General features: G+C 37.4%; 1 protein-coding gene across 4 annotated transcripts in view; it reads right to left on the bottom strand.

Annotated features, from left to right (window-relative positions):
- LOC108689687 (MKL/myocardin-like protein 2) overlaps positions 1 to 20131 on the bottom strand; it is a 236124-nt gene that overhangs the window by 18188 nt on the left and 197805 nt on the right. The window contains exon 1 of one of the 4 annotated variants that reach the window (XM_018196570.1): positions 11316 to 11589. The exons of the other annotated variants lie outside the window; for them this stretch is intronic. Within the exon in view, the coding sequence (XP_018052059.1) occupies positions 11316 to 11406 (91 nt within the window). The 5' untranslated portion in view covers positions 11407 to 11589. Of the gene's footprint in view, positions 1 to 11315; positions 11590 to 20131 lie in introns of those variants that run through there. 4 annotated transcript variants of the gene reach the window in all.

The raw sequence follows: 20131 nt of genomic DNA, 5'->3' as shown, positions 1-20131 counted from the left end.
AGATAAAATATGTTAAATGTGAAAAGAATTAAAATTTAATTAAATAATGAAATAAAAAAAGAAAAAACGAAGAAATGTAATATGATAATATGAAATATTATATAATAAAATTATAATAACATAAAAATAATTAAAATAAGTTTCTTTGGAAACAAATAAAATTCTATAGCAAAATATTAAAGTAATAGTGTTAAACGGAAAGAATTGAAACTAATGATAAAGGACGAAAGAAACAGGCAGAAATATGATATGACATAATACTGTAATTGTGTGATATTACTAACAAATATATTTCACATCCAATTATATTATATCCATTGCAACAAACATTATCGCAGTGAATTAATTATTAATCATCTAAAATTCATATCAGCAAAAATACACGCAACAAACAAATTAACGCACACGGCAATTATTCTGTCCTTGACAAATTACGAACGCCCAGCGCAAACTCATATATCTTCGCAATCGTAATGAGAGGGAGGAGAGGCGTGTAATATGCTTATAATTACCCCGCTAGTTAATTCGCTTAATGGGATAATCAGTGTGCTATTTATTTCGTTTTCACGTCGGGAAGCAGCGCCTACGTTCCTCCAGCTGTTCCAACCGCGCGGCCATGGATCGTTTCGCGGCGCGCGGTAGCCGGGAGGGACGCCGTTTAATGCGCCGATCGTGCGATACGCATACAAACGCACGCATGTATGTACTTATAAGTGACTTATAGAACTCGCGTGCGTCCGCTTCGCGTGTATATTAGCGCTCTATGTAAGTTTAACACGGCTTCGGCATGCTCCGCCTACCGGCTACGCCTTCTAATCGACGTGCGCACTTGTTTCTTTCGTAATGTCCCCCTCGAGGAGCAATAATGACGCGCGTATTTACATTTTTCCCTTGTGTTTATTGTTACGAGATCCGGGCGCGTTGAGCGCGACATGTTGCACTTCTATGCGCATTAACGATCGATTTATCCTTGATGTGTAAACGGCTTTATCTTTGTTGGTCATCAGCATCGTGCCTATCGCAAGTAAATGTATCGTTTCTTTTAAAAAAATATGAGATGTACCGATTTTTTAATTTTTTTTTTTTTTGGAAATACAATGAAACACTTTGTAGAAAATATTATAGGAATTATTTTGATATGTAGTTTAGAAATGCATGGAAGAATTTAAAATAGAGCAATTATTTCTTTGCACAGGTATTAATATTTATATCGCATATTACGTATTAATACTGAGATGATATTTTTCGTAATAAGTTCTTTGCAGTGTTTTATGATGCTTATTAGCATCATTATTAAATTGATTATCGATGTAATTTGCGTTATTGTGTAATTTAATGTTATTTTCAGCTTTTTCAGTTTACGATTGCGTTTCAAATCCGACAAATTCAGCGCGTAATTTTTCTTATAGAACTGGAAAATCTATTTGCAAATTTAAATATAAATATTATCGAGCCCGATTTGTTTCGAATAACGAAAATAGGATTCTTTCCGTTATTTAATTTATTGTTTGTCGGCTTAATTTTTCACTTATAATCATGTGTCGTGTATTTCGATACAATCGTATGGTAACAAATAATTGTACTATAATATTTGAAATAATTTCCTGCAATTCTAAACTACTTAACTTTCCGGAGCTGGATGGTGGATCTATTGAATTCTTACAATTAATTATCATTTAAATCTCTTTCTCAAAAATGTCACAATTGAATTTTCTTTATTTGTGTGTTACATCTGCAAATTTAGATTCTTATTAAATTTCTTATTAAAATCTACTTATTAATTTATTATGCTATTTTTATTTATTACAAATTATGCTATTTCGATTCTTTGAAATTAAGATTATATTAAGAAAAAATTTATTAAATATAATGCCTTTAATTAACACTTAGGGAAACGGATTTATTTTAAAAATCTTATTCTTTTTTGAGTATAGATTTGTTATAATTCATTATTTTTATAATATTTCTTATCTCGAAATATGATACTGTTTCAGCGCCATTATAATGGCTTCCCGTCCTGTAAAGGTTAATATAAATTAAATAAATCTTGCAGACTCAGCACCAATAACTATGTTACAGATTTTGATGTTAGCAGGCGAAATAAAGTAATTATCACAAAAATTCTTTCAAGATCTGCTATCTGTGCTTCTATACTACACACATGATATGTGCATCGCATGTTGCTCAAAACTATTTCAGAAATATTCTAAAGAATAGATTTAATTTATTTTGAAATGTAACTTCTCTGGTCTCAGGTAGTTCCACGAGCCTTTGGTTTATCTTCATATTCCATGTTTAATATGGGAGTGCGTGAGTCCCGGATCGAGCGAAGGGCGTGTAAAAAATTCCGGAGTCAGCTCGCTAGAAACGATCGGTTCATCCGACATCTCGCCGTATCTGTACCATTTACTATGTCGCTCGTTCCGAAAGAAAGAGAGAAAAACCGAGAGAAAGAAAGAGAGAAGTATACCGAGTCGACCGTCTGGCGCTCGTAAATTCTGCTCGAAATTCTTAAATATCACGATTCCCTCTCTATTTCTCGCCTCTTCGTCCCCTGTCGTCTCAGAGGAGAGGAAACCAGTATTTTTAATCGCGCGCGAGCGCGTTTCTTCCCGCGACTTCTTCACCTCCCACGACCCACGCATCGAACGTTGCACCACACGCTTGCGATGGGCCACGCAAGCCAGGAGGACGCAGGATGAGAGAGACGCGTGTGTGCGCGTGTATGGCACGCGTGTGTGCGCGTGTATGGCACGCGTGCGCGCGATGTTCCTCCTAAAAACAGGGTTAACAACACTGAAATCTATTTATTTACCGGGATAAATCACCAGGAGTTTTATGGCGGAGTATATTACGCAAATCGTGGCGTTATATCAATCGACAAGAAGGTCGCATCCCTTTTTCCTCTTTCGCATTTTTCCCATCCTGTTCGCAATCTCCTCCCACAACATCTTCTACCTTTTTTTTCTCCTCTTCCGCTGTTTTTCTTCAACGGCCGCATTTCTCGATGTTCTCGTTTTGTTTTTTTTTTGCAGAGCGGATGCCGTGAAGATTTGCGTTGCATTTGACGAAAAAGTTACGATAACTACTTTAACGATAAGCCGTTATTTCGCACTTTTCTGCATAGAACATTTGTCTAGAAAATGACGTAAGTTTGTTTAAAAAAAAAATCTTATAAAAATTGCAGCGTCAAAAAAATCTCTTTAAATAAATTAGATCCCATACATTTTACATTATATATGTAGATTAAAACGTTTTCAACATAAATGTGTTGAGCTTGTGATGTTTCTTTTTTCTTGTTTGAATCTTTTTATTCTTCTTCTTTGATATCGTATTCCTTTTTTTCGCTCTGCTTGGAAAACAACGATGACACGAGGTGCCGAATGGACGTCTGGCGCGTCGTACTTCAAGCTTGTAAAGCTTGTAAAGCTTCGCCATTACTCCCGATATTTCATGATTGTCATCTTCATCGCACAATTAATATCATAAGCGCGAGACATGTTTTTGAGAAATTTTAAATAACATTGCAGATGCAAAATAAATGTTTATTAATAAGCTGTTTCTTGTAATTTGTAATTATAGTAATTTTTCATGAACGTAAGTAGGAGAGGCTGTATCTTGGGACATATTATCCTAATTTATAAAGTTTTTGTACAAAAGCATGAAGTCTGTTTTTAGGCTGCCAACTCAAATTTGTCATCAAAATATTTCCATCAAATCTGATTTCCGAGATATAAAGAGACGTTTTTCCAATATTGAATATATAGTGAAATTTTATTAGAATTGGGAAACAAATTAGAAGTACTGAGTGCTTAATTTTTTTTTTATATGATTTTTAAGTCTTTCCTAATCAAGAGCTTCAAATAATATCGCTCAAATGTTAGAAGAGAATTATATTAACTCTAGTGATTTCAACTGCGGTTAGATTTAGGACGACAAATCGGTTGAAGGAGGAGTTCAGAAATTACTGAGAGAAATCGTTCGACATTTGTGTTACGATAATTATTACGTGTGGGCCGACAATGCCTATACTGACAACAAGATGGGTGTTAGTATCGGTATTGTTTCAAGCGTTCGTCCGTTGCATTTCGACTATTCATACTGGTAAATCAATCGTTTTTGCGTGATAAACACCTGCCACCATTCAAAAGCGAGAGACGCGATGTATTTCTACGGGCGAAAGTTGGCCCTTGAGGCATATTAATTAGTAATTGCAAGAAACGAATTGCCAGGCAAACATTATTCTGTATCACATCGCGAGCTCGATCACGATGTATGTAATGTTTTTGTCTTGCGCGATTTCGCAAAGTATTATTACAGGAACATGCGCGCGATCGGAAAGAGAGAGTCAATCGCGGGCAATCGTCATTATCCCTTAAAAGGTGGGATAATCCTGTTACATTTCAGAATACACAAAACTACGAATATTAAAGGTAAAGGGATATAATAAGGGAAAAAATTCCTAATTTTCAAACGCTCTGCAATTAATTTTTTTTTTTTTCTAGTAAGAATGTTTAACGTCGGTCATTTGCACCGATAGCAACGTGAATCTTTCAGTTTCACTGTAGATTTTTATATTGTTCTAGATTATTTAAAAATTTGGAAAAATTCTTGTGAAACTTTTAGCGATGAGTTTTTACTATAACAAAAATTGGATTGTAGTTTACCTATTTTTTATAGATTTTATACATTTTTATAAATTTTTATCTACCAGAATTCACAATATATCAAAATGATTGTGTTTTTAAAATCCAACTTGGTCGATTAAAGATTAAAAACTTGTTATTCGTATCATTTTCTTGTTATTCATTTCATTATCTTGTTATTCATATCATTATCTTGTTATTCCTATCATTCTCGTGATGTTATGAATATATCGCAGTGCAATTTTGCATCTTCTCCAAACAAATGGATTACGTCGTAGAATTTCGCAAAGCGACGTTCTGCTCGCGTGTCAGGAGTTTAATAGTGTTTTCCACTGAGAAAACTATATTGCAACATTGATACAATTGAATGCAAATCAGTTTATATACTTTCAGTGTTAATGAATACTTAATGAACTTAATCCTTTTAAGATTACAAGATTATCATGATAATAAAGAATATGTAATTAAAAAAGTTAAAATGTGAATTGATTTGTATTAAAAAAAATGTACTCACTGTTCTTTTCTATATCAATGTAATTTAATTTTAATCTCGGTTCAACTAACTGTCCATCTTTTTTTAATTCTAGGAATTAGAAAAAGATGAAGAGTTAGTTGAATTGAGATTAAAATTAATCTACATTGGTAAAAACGGATATCAGTGTGCATTAGTGCTGCACTGTAGTTTTCCCAGTGGTCGCTGTAAAACGTTGCCTTTTGCTGATCATCGACCGAGCCTCTCGTTGAAGCCGTGGAAAGCGCGGATCGTCAAGAAAGCGATATGCATGCATCGCAAACTCGCGCGCGCGCCCACCCACGTGTCCGTCCGCGCGCGTTTAGTTTCACGTTTGCTGGCGTGCTGGATGCTGCGCGGGGCTCGCATGCCCCTCCAGGTGAAACTGTTTCCTGTGTCGCAAGCCGCATCTCTCATTCCTGAAGGGTTTGCCACTCTCTCTCTCTCTCTCTCTCTCTCTCTCCTCCTCCTCAACTCCCCCCCTCATAGCCTCGCTCGCGCTCGCGTGCGCCGTCTTCTTTCTCTTGCGGCGTAGTAATATATCTGACTCGCGTGGGCGGCCCACGTGGGCTTGACAGCTAAGCCCACAGGAAACTGGTTACACCCACAACTACTTTCCGACTTTATGCCGCGAAGAGAAGAGGCACACGCCAGGTAGAGATACATACACACTTTGCTCGAGCACACCGGCTGACTGATATTTTGGTAAGCAGTGGACACGTGGCCGTCTCTCTATCTCTGATAAAACTATCTTTTTAATCGATTCGTTGGCACCAATTTTCCAACATTCAAAAATATGTGACAACATCGTGACAGGGAATATTAATTTGTTTTCTTCGAACTAATACGATGTTGGTTTTTTACATATTTTCGTATATATTTCTCAAGAATTATGTCAGATTTGAGAGTCGCGATCGCTGTGGAGAGATTGATTCGACCTCAATAATGATGGCATTATAATTTATGTTAATAGGCAAAGTATCAAGTCTATTTTCATTTTCCTTCACAATAATTAAGAAAAATAGACATACGTTAAATTGATGAAAACTTTGGAAACAATAATCTAATAAATCATTCTTTAGGAATTCTTTAGGATTTGATGAATTCAGATGACTCGCAAATTAGATCTCCCTAATACATCTCGGCCAAATTATATATACTGCCAATACTGTCAGTACTGAAGTATATATTCTACTCTCTAAAATCTCTGGAGTGGACTCTCACTCTTACAAATTGAAAATTGAGCCATACTTTTTCAAAACTGGCTCAGTTTTTATTCTTTAGAATAAAATTCCACTTCGAAGAACTTAGAGAGTAAACCTTAGATTTTCAGTACAAAATATATCGAAACACGGCCCAAGTTTGTTTCGCACTCTTTACAACAAATTTCCAATGTACATTCCGTCTTTTTTCGTGTTGAAGGCGCATTAACGAGGATCAACAATGTGTCTGTGCCATTTCTCATGAAAAAGTGGCAGTTTTTACGGAGAGAGGAGGAAGACCTCGTTTCCGCGGAAAAACGGCGTCGAGCAAGCTCATCTAGCGTGTCTAATAAACACGAGCATCTTCCGTCTTAGCGTTTTTCTTCGCGTGCGTGCATGCGTGAGCGCGAGCACGCGGTTACGCACACACTTTGCGGACAATTAATTTATCTCTCGGGGCGGTTTGAGATCGCGCTCGCGCTCAGGCTCTGCAGACGTACGAACGAACGGACGGATGAACGGACGGACACGAACCGTTCCAGAAATGGAGTTGGCTTCGCCGGTTGAGATACGATCGTATACGTACGTATGTACGTAGCGCACATATCGTACGGCGACCGTACGTGGAGAAAAACGCCATAACTCCGTGTCGTATATGGCGGCAATGCACAGGTGCATGCCACCGTGCATCCACCCCGCAACCCCCTCTCGCGTCATCGTTGCCACCATGTCTTCGTCCCTTCGTCCCTCGATCGAACGTGCGTGCAGAATGCCAATTGTTTCTCCGCCTCTCCGTAGATACTTCGCTCGCGTTCGCGATATCAGGACACGCTGAGCTGGTTCTCTCCGTTTCGCGCCGTCCTCTTCGTTCCTCCTTCTCCTCCTCGCATCCCCGATGATGATCCCCGTTGCTTTCCTCTTGTTCCGCCCCTTCTTGCTCGCTGAAAACTCGATTGCAATACTCGGATGGTATAGGTATCGTATACCCTATTCTCCTTACGATCCTCGTTTCTATCTCCTTCTCTTTCGTATTTCTCCCTCCCTCTCCTCCCCCCCCCCTCTCTCTCATAGAGAGACCCGGTTGCGATATCTTTGAGAGTTCGAGATACTTCTTTTGTATTATCTGACTTCTTATTTCAGCCGCTTCGCCAAAGACAAACGGCACAAACGATATGATAAAAAATAATTAGTACATATGTCGGCTCGTTTCTAGAAATACTGGTCGCATAATCGCGCACCGATTCCGAGATCTATTTGGAAATCTACAATCGACTTGGAGTGTAACGCTGCCGTGGGGCCCATGTGCGAAGGAACTTATACGTTATACGTTAACGCGATCGGTCGCTTGCTTCATCCCGAAGAATATTTCTCAAAGACGGCGCCTCCTTTTGAGATATCGAGCGAGCCGCGAGGGAGGAGCGAAATTCAATTCTACCAGATCAACATGGATTATTGTCTGTTTATTACGTCAACATGATAGACTTTTAGATTAGACACATTTTTATCGAAATCTCGCAAATATTGGACGATATTTAACCAATGAGCTTTATATAATATATCATAATAAGCCATCCGAATGGAATGGTTGTTCCAATTCTTATTGTTAGACAATAATATTCTTCTGTAATGTTTTTTGTTAGAGATTCGCTGATTAATATCAATTTATGATCACAAAAAGGAAAGAATAAAAAAAAAACAAGTATTAGTGCCTTCTTTTTTTATCGGACTACAGAGTTTTCTGTAGTTTAATATAGAGAAAGCTCGCAGTATATTATAGAATTTTCATAGAATTCACTGTATTCATTCAAAAACTTTCAACCTTTCAAAAAATGCCACTATCGTTTTGATGCTGACGCAACACATTATGTATGGTATATCCAATCCAACTTTCCATTGCTTATAACTTGCATAAAATGAACGTATTGTAAAACAATTTCACTCGAAATGCTAAGAAATACAATGGTATCAAGAAAATATATGTATTTTTAATAGGAAGCAATAAAGTAATCAGAAATTTTGATTAAAACAATTCTTTAAAAAGTTGATTGTACCAGAGAGAGTAGCATTGAAGGGTAATTAGTTGTCGAAGGGAATTTTCAAAGGAAAATTATCTTGTCTAGTTCTTTTTATTCGACGCGCTTCTATTTTTCTAGATGAATTTCAACTGGATTTTGATGAAATAGTATCGCTCGGCGGACGACACGCCTCATCGAGCAACAAGATATAACCACGAGAGCCACCGAAAGACACATTCGCGCGCGGTGAGAGTTGACTTTATGAATGAACGAGCGAAGGGCGAGCGTAGGCGAGCCCACGCGCTTTATCATAATCGAGACCTCCCGGCCTAGTCGCGCCTGCCATAACTGCCCAAGCATAGAGCAAGGTTGCTCGTGAAATCGAACGCGTTTTGCTCGCCCATTCGACTACGATTACGCTGGTTGCGTGCGCGTCGCGGATGAATGAAACCGCGCAGCCGTTCGTTTCTTCATTCATGCTCGCGCGATTTCGTAAGCGCCCTTTCACGCCTTCGAGGGATCCTTCCTCGGCGCGAATGTTGCGAGAAGATTTCAGATGACTTGACTCGCGACTATTTCTGTTCTATTGCAATTATGACTGAACAATTCAACGATCAGTGTTGATAAATTTAAGGATGTATTGCATGTATTTTTGATCAAATTAAGAAATTACAGATTTTTCTATATTTGAAAGTATAATACAAAAAATTTGACGGTAATTTAGAACCTGAATAAAAAATTATTAAAAAAAAGACTTAGTTTTAAAAAATAATTAAGATAAAATTGAGAAAATGTTTATTTAAACTATAAAATTGTATTGTTAAATATGAATATTGAACCTTATTGAACCTTATTGTTTCATATGTATACAGTACTCATATTTATATGGAAAGTATAAATTTTCAATTCCAATCATTTTTTGGAAAGAATGAACATCTGATACATCCTTAATCACACAATAACTTTTTAATATAATATTTAATCCGGGAATAGAGTTACCTGGGATGATTTTTACACCCTAGCAACAAGAAAATAAAGTCAACCAAATAGTAATTTTTTTTTACTAAGAAACTCTTACCTATTTTCTATTTATTCTTTTTATATATTTCAGAAAATATCTAGAAAATCTATATCTATATATAATAATCTCAAATGCCAATGTAGAACGATCAATAATACATTAATTACATACAACACTGATTACATAAATAATAATACTGATTTTCGTTTGGAATTTAAAAATATCCTAGATGTATGTGATTGTTTACTTAAAAAACATTTAATTGATTATTTCGGGGTGAATCAATTTTTAGAATATATAGAAAATGAGCATAAAAAAATTGTAAAATGATTAACTCTGTTAACTCGCCTTCTAGAAATAGAATTTATTTCTCTCAGATGGAAAATAATTATAACTACAGGATCGAGTTTTCAATGTTCACGCCATTTATCCGCCGGGAGATTCTCTCGTACTGACAGATCGAACAAGACGGACAGCCATTACCCTGAGGCGCAAGAGATACCTCCCTTCGTACCTTCGCTTCCTTCCTCCGTCAGTCCGTCAGTCAGTCTGTCACCTTAACACGAATACGCCACGGGGATGAATAATCCATGGGGATCGAAATGCGCACCGAAAGAGAGGGAGAGGGAGAGGGAGAGGGAGGAAGGGAGGGAGGGAGAGAGAGGGAGGGAGGGAGAGAGAGAGAGAGAGAGAATGTACGCATCCCACACGGGAATTTCAGGTGTTTCGACTAATTAGCGATTTGCATGAAACGAGGACGTACGCAACGGCAAAGAGAAGACAACGAAGGAGGACGAACCAGTTTCGAATTGCGTCGATACATATTCGTAACTGTAATGCGTGCAAGTCGACGTAAGCGTCCTGTCATCTCCTCTTCCCGATTTCCCCTTTGGAAATGACGAAGTGAGTGTGTGTGTGTGAGAGAGAGAGAGAGAGAGAGAGAGAGACAGAGAGAGAGAGAGAGAGAGAGAGAGAGAGAGAGAGATAGATAGAGAGAGAGAGAGAGAGAAACAGTGAACGCAATTAAACATGATAATAATAATAATAATAATAATAATAATAATAACAATGATAATAACAGTTGCTCCGACAGAACCTAATTAATTCCTTTGGCCATCAATACACTTTACATTTTTACGTAATAACGGCATTACCTTTTCACGCAGACTGTTAATGTAAAACGGCAGATTTTTTTTGCCACGTAAAAATAAAGCAGGACGTCGCAAGGACGTTGTCAGATGCTGTCATCCGTGGATTCCTCGAATGCTGTCCGGTCCTGTGTTATTTTTGCCGATCATATTTCATGGAACGCGTTCGTCGCGCGCAATTATACCGCGAGCGGTGACAGGTGAACGCACAATTCAACTCGAAAAGTAATAACCGAAGATCGGAAGGAAAGAAGAGAGAGAGAGAGAGGAGAAGGGAATCTCTCTCTCTCTCTCTCTTTCCCTCCTCCCTCTACAATACTCGGGTCTCCTTCGTTATATAAATTGCGCGAAACGCAATTCTGTCACGCGTTTCATTCCCTGTTCCTGGCTGGTGCTGCCCGCCTTTATGCAATGCACGCTATGAATTATTGCGCAAGGAAAAAAATAATTAACCGCTTTAATAACGGCTCTTAAAATTCCGTGCGGAACAAGTGCGGAATTGTCTGCCGAGTTATTGTCGATGGTAACAGGTCAGGTGGATAACGAGGGCCGTTTTTAAAGCGACCTTATCGTCTGGTTTTTATTTCCCGTCTCACGGGTCATCCTCGCGGATCCCAATTATGCACGTTGCACACGAAAGATGGACAAAAAGAGAGACGAGGAAAGGCGTGAAATGCGCCTCCAGAGAGATATCACTTCGTATGGTGAAACCGCCGCACTAAACGCTCGCGACATGATGCAGCATTAAGATAAAAATCGTGTCATTCATTACCTTTATCTCGTTTGATGCGTCTGCAAATGGCGCACATACGTCGGCCGCAGTGCTGCCTCTCGGGCTTCTGCTCAGTGTCCAGGGTAACCATAGTGCTTGTATACGTGATGCTGCACGTACGATAAATTATATTTCCGTCTTATCATACGCGGCAGGACGTATATTGCGGCGTTCAACACCTCACGCGCTGCCCGTGCGAGTCATTCTGTGAAACATCCTCATCCCACATTTTTCACGAAACACAATTCTTCAGAAGAAACAAGACGAGGACAAATAATGCGTGCACAGAGACGGGTTGACTCTCTTTTTTACCTGAGTCGCGCGTTTATCACGGAACTCGCGGATTGATCGTCGAACAGCGATTGTTTCGTTATGGCTGATGAGAAATGATTATTCTTGGTCCATCCCTCGAAACGATGAACGATGCTCCTGCATTTATCGGTTCCTGCAAGTCGACGATTCATGCCGGTTGAGAATCGATTGTAATGAGAAGGAATCGCTAACTCGTTCACGATCGAGTGCACTCTATGTGCCGAGCATCGCGAGGTGTTTGACGAAGCGATAACACGTAATCTTCAAATTTATAAATACGATTTTCATATAAAAGAAGTGTTGCCTCTTAAGTCTTAGTACACATGATGATTTTATCCATTTTATGATGGGTCATTCGGGTTAATTTTCATTACTTCTACATTAAGAAAAATGTCTGATTAGATTAATCGAAATTCTGGTTAAAAATGGATGAATCAGAATTTTTTTTGATTAAATCTATCAGAATTCTAGTTAAGATAATCAGATGATGAATTCTGATTGATATAATCAGAATCTTCTGGTTCGTATATTTTCAATCGGACATCGGTTCGTTTATTTTCTCAGTGTACAAGTAGTAACAAATCATTAAGTGTTATATATACTTTAAGTCTTATTGTACATATACTTTAACATCATTAGATAGTATTTGTTATGTATGTAAAAAGGAAGAAAAGGATAGAGATCATTATTTAGCCAGGTGCTCTTCGTATTTCAAAGAAAAGAAATGCGCCGGACATGAATGATCCAATCATATGTACTAAGAGTTAATTCTTCGCAGCTGACGGTTGGATCTATTAGATCCACTCAATTATATCCCTGCGGAACTGACGGTGAGTCTAATGGATCTAATTATATTTTTTGTGGTCACATCTCCAAACGATCTCCCATTAATTGTATGAAAAATTGAATCTCGATGAAATGAATTAGTTTTCACATATAATGTAGCTATAATATGGCAAACAAAAAATGTTATTGATACAAGGCTTAATAATGAAATTGTGATGTACTCAAATGTGCTCTACGAACACAAGTTTTACATCTTTGACACTATAGCTCAAAAATAATATAATATTATTATTGAAATCTTATGTTTATCATATCTTTGTTCATCATATTGTAAGATTACATTATATAAATTTAAAAACCTAGTTTATTTTTTTCTGAGACCCGATTATTTTTCATATAAATATTAGTATGGAGATTCTTTAAATTATTGCTTTTAAAATAAATTTAATTTTTTATTCTTTTTCATACGAGTTACGTCATTTTGAAATTAATAAATCTTCTTGAAATTAATAAGAGTCTCAACATAAATTAAACGAGTCGCACAGATCTCATTGTCAGTAATAATTGTATTACAAATAATGTCAGCTTCGAAGGGATAATCTCAGTTCAACACCTCGCAACGCCCATTAACTTTTACATGATCGATCCAGCCTCTATGAAATCGCACGCTGCGCTTTGAAACTTACTGCGACATCGAGATTTATACAACAGTTTAGTTAATCCTTAATCACGCACATTTTTAAACAATCGTCTCTCGTGACATAACACTTTCACCCATGTTCTTGTCTCAATTGCTCTTTGCACCGCGCGCGGTCCGAATTTCACGCCCGTTTTCTCTGCGACAAGAGGCTCAGATATACAATACTCTCGAGGACATGATTTCACGTTCGATCTGTTGATCGCCGTTTAATGTGTCAGCAGTCATACGTGCGCGCACGCGAGTCTTTCTGACCGCAACATTGACGTGGCGTGACATTTATTATTTTTTTTTTATTAGTTAGATCATCTTCATTTGCATATCGCTTCGGTATTACGGTTCGGGGAAATGAATTATGGTTACAATATATGTTGCTATGCCCTGATGACATTTTTAATGGATAATTCTCGACTCGAGACACGCGTCCCACCTATAATGTCACGATAACTGAATGACACGTCGCGCGTTTGTTAACTCCTTGGATTGCTTGTTACGCGAGCATTATGTTCTTTCATAATTTATATGAATCACAGTTGAGAGATCTGTATCCTCGTGTACGATGACGAGCGCGAATAAGTCAGTTAAAAAAGATTGTTTACTGTGATTATGCAGGAGTCAATCAGTATTTCGTAAGATTACCTATGCTAATTTTAAAACAAGATTTATCTCGTCCTACATGAATTGTAGTGTATATTTCAAAGCAAAAAGTTCCCTCAATTTACATGTATTATCTGGTCGTTATGAGTGCTTATAGAAAATATCGACTAATTTATTGCTGAAAGACAGTAAACTGAAAAAAAATTCTGGTTGAAAATGAACGAATCAGAAATTTCTGGTTAAATTTATTGGGATTCTAGTTGAGATAACTAAATTAATATAATTATTCTGATAAAAATATAAATTCTAGTAGATCTTATCAGAAATGTATCAATCAGAATTCCGGTTATCCTAGACTTAACCAGAAAATTGTGATTCGATCATTTTTCATCAGAATTATTATTTAATCTAACTAGACCATCTTTCTCAGTGTAATTAATTACTCTGATTTGGAGTACTGTGTACATATATTGAACAACAATGCGTTTAATATTCTCTCTCAAAATAAGTAATTAATAATTTCTTTCAGAGTATTTGATTTCTGTAAGAGTTGTTATACAAAAGTACAATTATCCAGCAATGCTTTACATATATTTAATTAAATAACTTTAATTAGACAACTACATAAAGTTGACTGCAGTAATTTCAAAGCAATATTTATCTCAGCTGAATTTTAATATTTTCTATGCAAAAAATTCCTTTAGTTTACACGAATTATTCGGATACTACTTTCCTCTCAACTTAAGCATGTTTCTCCTCACGCGGGAGGATTAATGGCAGGCGTGGCAAATATTCAATTTATCGTTGAACTTGTCGTCCCGTTTGTCATTTTACTGCGCCCTAGGCGAACCGCATCGCACCTCGAGGAGTCACGAGCGGTCACGGCTAATTAAGCTTGATTCAATTTAATTAATCCCCTTGATAACTCCTTACCGCTCTTCATCGGGGTCAGCCCTCCTCGGGGCAATTAGCGCGAAGAATCGTGGGCAGTCTAATCGTATCAAATTAATAGAATCGAGGCGACGGAGTTGAACCGCGAACTCGTTCTTGTGTTCACTTCTTACTCGGCGCGTGGGCGAGGATTCATTCCGCCGTCGTAAATTACGGTAAAATTACCGACAACGTGAAAAGAGCCGAGCGGACCGGCGAGGCGGACAGGCGGGCGAGCGTCGCGTAACTTTCGAAAACGTGAGAGGCAGAGCGTTCTCCGCACGGCTTCTCATTGAGAAAAATTGAGAGAGGTGAAAGCGAGACAAAAAATATTTCACCGCCGGTGAATAAGTTTTTGAATATTTCTGTCCGGTCGCGTTGGTCGTTCATTGCCGGTTTTAAACATGGTTGCGACGCGCAATCATGAAACGGTCCTCTGATAAGTGAAATCTCTGCCGTGAAGGTACATATACATTTATCGATCGGTAAATTGCAAAATTGTAATTGTATCGTGTAATTGGTAAGTACTGAACCTTCGATGTAATTCCCGGTCAACAAATTGATATCGGACCGGCACGAGGAATTATTAAGCGATTAACACGGTACTGATGCGCGAGGTGAAATTTAATTTGCCACTGTATGCACACGATGATCGTCGCGATGTCATTTAATGTACTAGTGTAACGGAGAAGGTCATAAAGACGCATCCGGTAGACGATCGGTGATGGAAGAGCCGCAGTGAAAGTTGACAAAACCAAGTCGGATCCTCCGGCGGACTGGTCCGGCACCCACGCATTGGCATTTAATTAACGCCGAAATTATTAAAGACGGCTCCGTACTGTCCACACACTAAATAACCGCCCACGCGTAATATTCCTCTGTGCACCGTTACACCCATACTATTCGATCATTATGTAAAGTTCTTCTTAATTACGGTACCAGTAATTAATTCGAATGACCGCTTTAAAAAAGGAAAAAAAAAAAAAGATTTAATATTCGGAAAAAAGGTCATCATACACGGAACTGATGTAATATTTTCGAAAAAAATACTTGGTTGTAATTGAAAAAATTACACTTGATATTTAGAAAAAATTGGTCGAAACAGTTTTTTTTTCGTCGACAGCTTTGTTGATTTCTTTTAAGATATACAGAAAGAATGATTTTAATGTTTAAAAATTTAGATATAAATCTAAAAATAATTTTGTTGGAATTTTGTAGAAATCTCAATGCTGCAAAACAAGTTGAATCATCCTAGATAATTATTTTGATGATTCAATAAATTTATTTTCAGATCTGTACTTAACTATATTTTTAGATACTTTAACAAAACCGTCTTTTTCATGTATAAATTAATATTATAGTTATTGTTTTCTGTAATATCATGTGTAAAATATTACCGAATTTCCTCGAGCTTTTTTTGTACGTAATTGTCAAAATCGTGATAATGTCGTCGAATTAACTCATTCTAGAACTTATGTCATTATAATCAAGTTTATCGGGCTACCTTTACTTTAGCCAGGCGGTACACGCCGTGTAATTAGCGTAATTACTATCATAATGCGCTCGTTGCTGCCGGCCATTCGTTAATGTTACACTCCCGCGGGTTGATCCACAAAATTATTTCATCTCCATTTTCAACCTACTTATTGCGCTTATGGTTATTAAGGGATGGATGGAGGCAAACGAAGAAAAAGAAGAAGAGAACGATGGGGCGGAAGCTATGCGCGATCGCACTCGATCGAGCATTGATTAATTCACGGAGCTTTTCTGCCATTTATAACGCCTCTCCTAATTAACCGTGGCCAGGTTAATAGCGCAATTTGTTATTTTAATGACGTATCAAGTTACAAAATTAACGTGGCAGATCTAGATGAGGAGCGTACCTTGCCGCCATGGTGAACCTCGTTTAACCTCGCGCGTTCTATTATTTTTCGTTTTTATGCCATCGCCGGATATTTAGCTGAGTACCTAGTGAGGAAAATACGAATACTGAGAGAGAAGTACCGTTTCTTTACTAATTTCAATAATGGAAAAATAACGCTTTCCATTTGTAGTAAAAGGTAACATAAACGTAATTAACGGAAAAATATAGCTCAAATAAAATAAGCCAAAATGAATAATAAAATGGTAAAAAGCAAATTAATAATAAAGAAAGAACTTGAAATAAAGATATAAATGAAGCAAACAAGTGTAAAGCACAATTATAAATATAATGTGAAATTTGCCAATTTTAAACCGTTATCATTAATCTAAATTAAGAAGAAAAAATAATGCAACTTAAATAAAAATAAATAAACATGAATAAGATCTGAAGATTATAAGAAAACAAATTAATGATAGAGGAATGTTCAAGCGATGTATAAGAAGAAAAGCAAGTGAGCATAATGCGTGATTGCAATAAAATTTGCCAACTTTCAAATGGTTATTGCCAATCTAAATTAAGAAGATACGTCAGATCGACGTCGAGTGAGTACAGATAATAGTAATATTAAATCGTCAATATCTTTAGTGTTATTCGTGCGCATTAATTTCAACCGTAAGACGAAGGCGGCTTTCAAGCGTGACAATCACCGGGCGCTAATTTACGAGACGTTTTTATTGTATGACGACTCGAGTGCTTTCCGATAAACAAGAGGCCGTGGTATGTTGGTTACGGCCCCATGAAGAGGGTTGCGAAAGAGAAATCAGGGAACGGACCCCCTGCACCGGAGAGAGAAATAGTCGGAGCCCCTCCCACGAGGCGGCGACCTCGACACGCATTTCCAAAGAGTCTTTTCGTCGTCACGGACCCATCAGCCCCCGGAGTACCGTCGATTCTTATCTGGTCGCGCCGATCTTCATGATCTTTCACTATACGGCCCCTCTCGCACGAATTTATTCGCATGAGACGAGAGACGAGGATCTGAATGAGCCAGTGAAACCGAATCACGATTTGTGATATTTTTAACTGTCGATATTGACGTCGATTTTATATCGATATCGCATAACCATGGCCGTAATATCTTTTTACGACAGGACGACTTTAATTGCCGATTAATACACGTCCCAGGCTTTTCCGATAAACGACGTAATGCTCCGAATTAATTATAAGACATTCCTGAATATTTGTTTATTGCATGAAGCGTTCCTTTCGTCACATCTTTGTCTTTTATATATTTTTGTTTTTGAAACGATTGATATTTGCATAATAATTCTCACGAAACCAAAATACGTGAAAAGTTCCGGTTTCTCTGCTAAAAAAATTAAAAATTGCGCAGAAATACGGAAAAAACCATTCTATCAAAGTAAAAATTCAGCTAGAAATAGATTTGAAAATATTTTTATTGGACTGACAAAATAATTTTCACATCTATGTCTACATAAATTTTTACATACATCAACAAAAATTTTTTTTCATATATAGATCTAATATTTCCCTAAATATTTTTAATGTAGACATAAAGTAATGAGTGCTTTTGCAAAGTGCAAAATAAACTTTTGCTATTTAACTTTTACTGTACAATTGTTTACGCATTTGCGCTATTAACTGATTAATTATTACATATTATTCAATAAAATTTATCCTAATCTATCCTAATAGTAAGTCATCCTAATCTTTCCGATTTTTAATAGATACATTATCTAAAGTCAAATTGCAATAAAACATTTCCTTCAAACGATCGGTAAGCGTTAAGCAAAATGTACAGTGTTAAATAATTCCAATGTTTATCGTGGTTTATCTCTTATACTTCTTTACTACTTGCTAATTAATGATTGAAATTCAAAAAATGTCATCGAAACATCAGACGTGACACCGTACATTGGCGTATGAGTAATTAATTGAATCCATTCGAATTATAAGTAACGTTAGTGGTGAAGTTAAAAATCAGCGAGTTCCTAACGTTTTAATATTATAAATATTCCGTAACGATCTAATCAATATCTAACGTAGCGAACAACAAAATAAAATGTTAACGACACGAATCTCTAATCAATTTTATTCAAAAATATTTCCGAAATTCTCTAATTCATTAACTTGATACAAAATATTTTTATAACCAGATAAGAAGAATAACGACAAAAATGAGCAACAATAGATGTTACGCAATAAGAATTAATAAATTAATTTATTAACCAAAATGTTTCGACTCTATACTTGGTTTTCATTAGTTTGATAAAAAAGTATCACAACATAATAAGATAATAAAGCATGATAAGAAGAATTGAAGGGACTTTAGACGTAATTAATATATAATAAAAACATCCAGCAACATAAATAAAAATTAATGCAGAGAATAATGTGTAAAAAAACTTAATTAAAAAAAAAAAATAAAAAAGATATGAGATCATATTAAATATTAAACACAAAAACGTAATATTTTCATCTTGATGGTGCATTATATTTCTTACTTTCCCCGGTACTCCTGCTTTCGTGAATGACTGACAATCCCAAATACGACGACTGGCACGATCATATCTCTGCTATTAATTTACTGAATGAAGAACAGACGGTCATGGAGACTATTGAATCTGTCCATTATCTGAACAAGACCGTTAATACGCTCCGGCGCAGATCGAAAGACGGGCCGCTTGCTGAAGGGTCGGAACAATATCGCGGCGAAGTAAGGTACGAGTGACCAAATCGACTGCAATCGACGGTGCGATCTCGCGACGGTGAAATGCGCATGCACCGGATCGTCATGAGCCGTCGCGAACGAGCTCCGGCCTGTCGGACGTGTTTGCGAAACGAGGTAGATTGAATCCGAGGGATCGCGATTCAATTAATATCTGACCGATGCTTGATTTAATTATCAGATTCGACCAGTGCCGATAGGAATCGCTTCATTAATGCGCGCCATGTTTTCAGTCAGAATGCGACTGTCCAATGAGAAAGAAAGCAAAAATGGGAGGAAAGAAAAAAAGAGAGAAACATCATCGAAAATGTCGTGTGTCGACATGAACACCGTGTAATTATCGCGGCCCATTAATTCATCGTTGGTCCCCGCAAATCCAAAGTACGAGCGCCTGGCACTGCCAAGTCCACGCGGGTCCACTACGCTCTGGCCCGATTTTATCTGGCCTGTGTTGATCGTCGAGGTGGGAAGAGTTTACGCTTCGTGCCTCTTTAACGAGTCTCAAATGCGGACACGGGCTAAGCTTTAATACGCGCTTTTTATTGCTGGCACCTTTTTGGCGCTACAGCCAACGAGGTTGACGCCGTAAAAATGTTCGCCGGTTTTAAACGCGGCCACGTCTCGACGGTAGGCTTCCCCCGATATTTTATTATGCGCTGTTGCGATAAATAATTTATCACGATGAAAATCGATTTCCCCACGAATGATATTCTCTTCCGGATTATAGAGACGCTAGCGAGAAGAGATCACTGATCAGATACAATTAGCACACCTGGCGTGTTCGACGTCCGACGGCACTTTGCCACCGCTGTCATCCTCACAAAGACCAAAGCCATCAACGATCTTGGCAAGTCTATAATTCTCAATGAGCTGGACGCGGC

The sequence above is a fragment of the Atta colombica genome, unplaced genomic scaffold (assembly GCF_001594045.1).
Source record: "Atta colombica isolate Treedump-2 unplaced genomic scaffold, Acol1.0 scaffold274, whole genome shotgun sequence".
Lineage (NCBI taxonomy): Eukaryota > Metazoa > Arthropoda > Insecta > Hymenoptera > Formicidae > Atta > Atta colombica.
The sequence above is the reverse complement of the archived record's forward strand: the minus strand, read 5'-3'. Positions and strand labels throughout refer to the sequence as shown.